This window comes from Etheostoma cragini, chromosome 21, assembly GCF_013103735.1.
Source record: "Etheostoma cragini isolate CJK2018 chromosome 21, CSU_Ecrag_1.0, whole genome shotgun sequence".
NCBI lineage: Eukaryota > Metazoa > Chordata > Actinopteri > Perciformes > Percidae > Etheostoma > Etheostoma cragini.
This window is the reverse complement of record NC_048427.1, coordinates 2,519,753-2,527,916: the sequence shown is the minus strand read 5'-3', so window position 1 is coordinate 2,527,916 and position 8,164 is coordinate 2,519,753. Positions and strand designations below refer to the sequence as shown.

Below are 8,164 nucleotides of genomic sequence, written 5' to 3'. Positions count from 1 at the left end.
TATCAGAACCATATATCAGCTTGTCCAGTTTCCAGTTGTTTTTCTTGTGACAGAGTAGCTGTCAAAACGCTCTACATGTGATCTGCTGCTGATGTTAATAACCAGACTGCATATGATCAGTAATCAGAACGGATTGAACGGATTTAACTATCAGCCACACGCGGTTTGTACACAATAAGCCTTTAAATCAGACAAATAGTTAAAATTCCTCCGAATGAAAAACACAAAGTCTATATTAAACATGATGTTGTTCATTCTGAAAAAAACAGGCATTTCCCAGCATGCCCAGGGTCCGCCTGTCTCGGTGAAAAGCAACTGCGCTACCTGCCTCTCAAAACGGCTGCCGCCTTGCTCTTGTGAGGTCACCGTCGATCCCATGTGCACGGCGTCAGAAGCATTGCTGATCAAGTCGTAAGTAAATCTAACCGCCATGCATTGGCCGCCAACGCCGCTGATCGATTCTGCGCAGGCCTGGCTCATCATGAACGGGCCTAACATCTAAGAAGCATCACGATGAAGAAATGAAAGCTACAGAACATCCACCAGTATTTTTGGGGTTTATGTTTGGAATTGATTGGATCAATGCATCAATCCTAAATTATGCCAATTTAATACAACAATCTGCTAAAGTAAGTAACAGATTAACCGTTTTTGGGTGCAGATATGATTATAAAACGGTATGAATCTTGTCCCTTTGTCTACATTAAAAGATGAAACTGGTATTGACACGTTGTCTACTATGACTACTACTGCCACTGTCAGTAATATTAATATTTATGCTACAAAGGCTACCGCCATTCCTAATGCTGCGACAACATAACTTCGCGTAAACATACACGCCGACTTTCTTACGCCAAGTGGCGTATTATTTGTACGCATTTTGAGCTATCCGCTTGTATGCCTGCGCTGTATACAGCAGACGTAAACATACACGCCGTTTGGCGTGCTATTGCGAGAAGAAAGCAACTGGTTGAGTTTAGGAAACGTGCCACGCGGTCGGGTTTAGTAAAAGAAGAAACCAACGGTTGAGTTTAGGAGACGTGACACGCGATACACGATCCCTGGTCCGGTTTTTTTACCCATCCCCCCCCCCCTCCTCTCCACACGCTGATTTTTAAATAAATTCACACGTAATCACAAGGTTACATAAGTCAATGGCGGCCAAACAGCGTTGAGAAACACTCTAAAAAGCGAGTATGCGTCTTGATAACACGCTAATAATGGCATAGGAATTAGCGTGTCAAACATATGCCATTTCACGAGATCCGTCTGGATGAGAACGAAATGTGTGGCCAACACTGCTCGGGCTAACATCAGTAAACACACACATACACTCTATATACACTTTTTTTTAAATATGGGAAATTATTTAGATCTTTTTCAATTTCAGATCTGTCTTTAAAAGCAGTCTCCCCGTGTTTGGTATCATAACTAAAAGAGTACATATTACTAGTATAGTACATACACATTACTTTTTTCCTCTTATTGCAGCATAGTGTTTAAAACATAATTCTGCCATTATCGTGTATTATTACAACACATTTAATGTGTTGACTTTGTTTTGTTTTTAACAATAAAACAGACAGGAACACATGCAAACATCCACCTGAAGTAAAGCCAGCGACATATTTACAAACCATTCACTCGGTTAAGAGCTACAGAAATTTCAAGGCATACATCTCAGAACATACGCAGTGACGTGTGTATGTTTTGAAAAGTAAGCCTTTAATTTCTGTAGCTCCTAACCGAGTGAATGGCTTGTAATTAGTTAACTGGTTTCCTCATTTCTCAACAAACACTAAGGAGACACTAAAGTAATCTTAACCATTATCCCATTAATTCAATGACTATATGTTTCTGGCTTAATATCAATAAATCAAAGTGTGGCTTCCCTAAAATGTGACATAACTACTTACTGGATATCAACTGCCATTGTGAAATAGCTCATGAACATTTCTGACTTCCACTGGTAAAAAAGAAATTGTACATCATACACACGCAATGGACTGGCAATATGTACCCACAAGTTCCCTAAACATCTGAAATGGACAGTAACTTTGTTGCTCTGTGCAGCTTTGTACCATAACTCAGAATCCCTTTAGCACTTACATACTACAGAATAACTAATTCCTTGGACTCTAAAGAGGATTTTGACAGGTAAAGAGAGAGAACCATGTACTTGAAAGATGTAGATTTGGATCTAATGTTTCTAATATTCTGCCCCTTTCATAAGTGATTGGGGAGTGGGAAGGGGACAAAACATTAGAAACACCTTTGAGTATTTCCGGTTTTACTGCCAGGGTACTACATAGGAGACATTAGATTGCACAGGCTTCCCTAATAAACTAATATCTCAGTGTGTGATGTGGCTCCAAACTGAGGCCTATGCCAATTCCAAAGTACTTCTAGGGACAAGCACGTGTCCCTAGAATGTAACTATTAATAGAAATACTTCTCTTAACTCATGTTGCAGGACTTGCATGTATGTTGAATCAGTAGACTGCTCTTGCACATACTTTGTGCACACAGACCTGACGACTCTGCAGACAGGAGGCTTTCAAACCAGGACAAGAGCAGCCCAAATATGGAAATGGTCAGATAAAAGCAAGAGTTGCTTAACCTCCCAATCTTGGCCCCGAGCAGAACAGCCAGGGCTAAATATAAAACCTTGTGGTTTGTCCTGTCTCTCCTCTGCAGCAGTTCCCAGGTTCCTTACCATATTATTAAAGTATTGTTACTCTTCTCTCTGCCCAGGAACCTCAAAAAAAGGAAGCAGCTGACTAAATACAGCAGTGTATCATCACATACAAAATAACTTTCGACGACAGCCTCAGTGTGCCAGTGGGTGTAAAATGGCACATGGTATTTGTCCATTGCCCATTGTCCTCTTCCCCTGACACATCATACAATTGTCATTCCTTCAGAAATGGTTATCATAATACTCGCTTTTATGCTTTTAAGTGTCTCTGAAAAACCTGTAACTCAAAAGGAGACAAGCCACAAACATTCAGCGCACTTTCCCTTTGTGTGCTCTGTAAACCTGGAGTTTGGTGCCATGGCAATATCCCCAGCAGGCCTCATTTAGAGTAGTGCTCAGCAGAGACTAGAGCCAGAGAGCCGTGGATCTTTGTGGATCTGCAGCCAAATCAGAGGCCTGATACTGCTCTCAGCAGTCTACGGGGACTTCTAAAGGAAGAAGGTGTCCTCTTCCGCCTTGTCAGTACTTATTAATCCCAAAGATCCTCACGCCGTGCAGCTGGGGCAGCTTGGGGATGAGTACAGTGAGCAGGGAAACGGTGTTGACCACAAAATGGACCCGATCGTATTTGGTGTAGAAGCTGGTTAGTATATACCTGAATCAGGGATAAATAAGAGAAGGAGTAGTAATGATTATAAGGGTATAAATGATTAACTGCATTCCTGTCTGCATTTTTCTGAAGACATTTTGTAAGCAAGCCTGAGGAACACAACAAGGTATTGAGTAATGAAAAAAAAACTACAATTAAAAGATTAAAATTAAAGCTGTCAAAACATCACTTTAAAAACATACAATATGTAATTTTCTGTACTTAAGGGTCAAAACAATACCAAATGACAGTTTGGGGATGTTGTTAAGTAGCGTGGGACAAGGGTGCTTTATTTAGTGTAAACACACTGAATAAAGAAGTTTTATTAGCACACACACGTAGACACATTCACATACGGATCATGTGCAATAACTATAGTACTTTTAGTTTGTGTATTTCTTCTATTTATGATTGTATTGTTGTACTACTTATTTGTCTTTTTAGATTTAGAATTATGTTTACTGGGTAAACTGCTGTTAGGAATTCATTGTTCATTTTTGTGCCATGACAATAAACCTTCCAAATGATTCAGATTTCTTTGGTGGACACAGGGCGTCCGGGAGGAGCTGGAGCCGAGACGCTGTCTCCGATGACATCAGATCCAGACATCCGATGACTAACATCCTTCATCCAGTTAAAATATATAGTTAAACACAACAAAGATCTAAAAAGTGTATTGGAACATGTAGCTCAAGACTGGATAAAAATAAAATGGCTGACACTTGCACACAACCGCGATCCTGACGCATGCATAAAGGGGACATGCTGCCAGCACACAACTAAACAAAATATAGAACACACTCTGGAGCAATCTTTAGACATTTATATTTGAAAATGTAACATATTATACCTCTAAGTATGCAGTAACCTTTCGCTTATTTTTCCTCTGATGATCACAGCGAGAGGTTTCCTAACTCACACAGTGCCAAGACTTAAGTTTACGAGACAGTTTTAACACAGGACTGAAAAATCTGTGCATTGAACTACGCACATATGATGCTGCAATACAGTACGTATTCATAAAGCTCATTTTTAATTAAGAACAAATCAATTAACTGAGCCACAGACATCCAGAAATGCCTCCAAAGTGAGTTTCCAGCACTTATTGTATAAACCCCAACTGTGTTGGCTTCATGCTGGCAGAGGACACACAGATGTTCCTGTCGAGACACTGGAGTCAATAAGAAACGCTGATCTGATATAAACAGCATTTTTAGATGTAACTGCACACACCACTGAGGGATTTCTGTAAGCTCAGAATGAGGAATTGCCTGTACTGTTCTCTGCTGAACAAGTGAGGACATGAAATGAAGGCTCTCAGGAGACTTTTGAAGATATGTAGCCTTTATATCTGAAGCCTAAAAACTGACCACTACAGTGGTTTTCTCCTACTGGCACTGGTTGCAAAACAAAATGACAGAAAAAAGGCCTTTGGAACAAGCGTGGAAAAGTGTACACCTGCAAAAACTGCTTTCACAACAGTTTTCAAGCTGAGCTGGCCAATCAACTCCAGGGAACCTGGGGAGCTACCTGTAATCGGGTTAATAAAGACAGTAAAGGGCATCAAAGCAGCAAGGGGTACTGCTGCAAATACTTATCAAGCACCTTAACAAGTTGTGAGCTAGGCTAACACAGGAGCAGCAATGGCGCTAATCAATCAAAACCCAAACAGAGGTACAAGAGGAGGGGGAAAAAAATCAAGTAAATTCAGCAAAGGTCCAACTTTGTACCCCTTTGGTCTGAGCTAAAAGGTAAAACTGAACGGAACATTGAGCATTAGGTTCGGAGGGGTTACTTACAGAACAATGGGCGTGATGGTGAGGAACTTGCGTGAAGCCGTGAACTGCACACCATAGTCCATTTGCTCCCAGTGTGTAAGCAGACGAGCCTTGCCCTGATCTGGGGTCTCGAAGGGCGTCCCTTTGACCGTGTGAAGAAGGAGGTACATGCACTAAGGACAACGGACAACAGACACATTGTTAAGAGGCAAAAAGGAAAGCACTGCTGTAACATAAATAACAGATATACTGCTGGATGACACAATTTTGTCTAGAATATTCTTGATTTACTGTATAGACGCCAAAACCAAAAGGAAGCCCACAAGCAACAAGTGGATGTGTTCTTAGCATTTCCAGTGGAAGGAACACTTTATTAAATACAGTAATTAATAGTATACTCTTCAGGACCAGACACACAGGAATACCTCAGCTTTTGAAATGAAATGCTGGTTGAAACACTCCTGGCACCCATTTATTAACATAGAACAGGAGCACGAGCAGTGAAGCAGCAAGTAGGACTTTAATTTCTTTTTAAAATATCTTTGTGGAATGATGGGTTACCCTCCGACCTCTGCTCCACAAAGCCTTCACCCAGCTGCACTGTACAGTTTTGGGTCTTTCCCTAACCCTGATGAAAGAAACTGTGGCAGTGCTGGTTCACTATAGACTGAGTGAACCCCGCCCACAGGTCTGGAAACCGGCACGTTTAATTCTCGTGCTTCAGTTCACAATTTTGCGGGAACCAATCCCATACTGGCTTATCTGCCTGGTAAGCTATTGGCGGGTTTAACACGATGATGATTGAGAAGCAACCAAGCAGCTTCTTGTTTACATTCAACATAGTGTCCACCGAACGCCCCCAAATAAATCCGTGGCAGCAACCCGTTGATGCTGCTGTCAGCCGGGTTCTTGTCTGATTGGTTGAAGGACTTTTCAATTGCGTTCAGAGTCAGTTGATCTAAGCCTATCGGTCAAGCCTCAATCTCAAATCTACTGCGCTTTGGCTTGGTCTGGTGATAGCCAGACCAGGTTCCCCTGCTCCACTCACCAGATTGTGAATGAGGTTGGTGAGGGTCCAGACCACGGGTACGCTGGCGATGGGAATGCTAAGCAGGATGATGTGCAGGAGGCCGATGCCCAGGATGTAAGACAGCCACATCCCTCTGCTGTTCATCACTCGGGTGTTGGGGTTCACCTCGCTGTGCGCCGTGCCCACGTTCATGACGCCGGTCTTCCCACTTCAAAGCACGATGTGGAAACGGTGTTACTTTGAACCTCGGCTGGCGTGACGGTCTGTCTGCTATAAGATAAACAGAAAGGCTACGCCGGATTATTCCAGTCATATTAAGACTTAGGGAAACTACCTGAACTGGGCCGGTGTCATTTATCACATCAGTTGCTTGCTCCTAACTCAAGTTGTACAGTATAAATAAGTCACTTCTATGTAGGGCTGGGCGATAATTATTCAACGTCCCCCTGGGGATACAATACTCTTTTTACATTTTAATGCTCCTGTTTTTAAAACCGTTTTTTGTTGCTGTTGATGAACATTTATTAAAACAAGATCATTGACCAAGAGTCATACCCAACAGGTTACAGATAGTATACACATGAAATTACATCCACAGGTGAAGAATCACTTTCCTAATTACAAGTGACCCGTTTAAAGTATACACTGTATTTGCTGTATACTGTATAACTGGAGACCACCTCTGTACATAAATGTCCAACCTAAACCAGTTTTTGATCTCGTTTCACTCTGTAGCACTTTTAACAATGAAATGTGCTTTACAAATCAAACATATTACCTATGTTTCTATCTATGTCCCTAAATATCGTATGGCATAAATTTATTTACAATAGTTCAATGAAAATGACAGAAACAAACAGCATTCATCATAAATGCTCATAAGTTTTTAGTTTTTGTACAATTTCTTTTAAAAAATGGTCAAAAATATATTAGTTATTGTGTTGTTCATTTACATATAAGTATTGATACCACTAAACGCCTGTTAACTATCCTAAACCTCAATTCCATTATTTTCTATACTCTATGTATATAATGATGTATTAATATAACTGTTAATACTATAGCGATGTTGATTGTAAACCACGTGGCTCCTTCCTACATTTTATAAAGTGCTATTAATCCTAAACCAACCTAAATAAAGTAATCAATACAATCGAGGATTTTAACGGGCACCTTCCAGCCAATCAGAAACCAGTATTTTCTGTGGCCATGCCAAGATATATGTATGGAATAAATTAAGATATGGGTCCATTCGGAAATGAGCCTGGTCAACAGCAACTGATTGTACACACTGCAGGCGCTTGGTCGTTCCAGCATGCTGCCATGCAAGTTGTCTCAAATGTAGCAATCACCCGTAACGTGGCTACAGAGAGCTACAAGTGCACTGCTGGAGTTCCTTCTACCGGTTTATTATAAGTGAGTAAATAAATCATCACACTCACGGCTGAGAAAAATGGCTTCAACTCCGAGCTGTATTAGTCCGTTATCCCAGTTTCTGTCTTATCGATGCCTTCAGTTATGTAACGGGTACTATCCCCGGCTGACTGGCCAGACTCCGGTGTTTCCATCATTCATCCGGTAACATCTCTCGGCTCCAGACGTGCTGCTAGGCGCTGCCGGTCGGCTCGTGTCGGCGCACAATCAATCGACACATCCACTTCTCCTTCGTCTTCAGACAACAGCTGGTGACAACACAGCACACTCCACGATGTAACGTCACCGCTGTTCCTTTTCACGGCACCGTTTTTTGCACCGAGTATTTTTTTACTCAACGCATTCTGCTCTAATTGGTTGCTGTGTGTCACGAGGCCACGTATGACCTATTGGAGTTTTTTTATTTTTTTTTTAATATGTGGATCACGCCCCCCTCTATACGTCACAGCGGAGGCGGGATCCCAGGAAACTGGCATGATTGACAGGGCATGAATGAGTTCGGAAGATGTGTAAAAAAACAACAAAAAACAATTTGACTAAATGTCATTATACATTTTGAAAATGATAAATATAAT

General features: G+C 41.4%; 1 protein-coding gene across 2 annotated transcripts; it reads right to left on the bottom strand.

Moving 5' to 3' along the window:
• Positions 1 to 1,808: 1,808 nt before the first annotated feature.
• ormdl3 (ORMDL sphingolipid biosynthesis regulator 3) lies at positions 1,809 to 7,916 on the bottom strand. 2 transcript variants are annotated; one of them, XM_034861011.1, is made up of 4 exons: positions 7,598 to 7,916; positions 6,174 to 6,422; positions 5,147 to 5,298; positions 1,809 to 3,353 (listed from the first exon to the last, which is right to left on the bottom strand). In XM_034861011.1, exons 2-4 carry the CDS (start codon positions 6,345 to 6,347, stop codon positions 3,218 to 3,220), a joined length of 462 nt encoding a protein of 153 aa, XP_034716902.1. In that variant the 5' UTR covers positions 6,348 to 6,422; positions 7,598 to 7,916; the 3' UTR covers positions 1,809 to 3,217. The 2 variants fall into 2 exon arrangements, with proteins under 2 accessions (XP_034716902.1, XP_034716901.1); XM_034861010.1 differs by having other exon boundaries at positions 6,174 to 6,425; positions 7,598 to 7,915.
• Between the last annotated feature and the right edge of the window lie 248 nt (positions 7,917 to 8,164).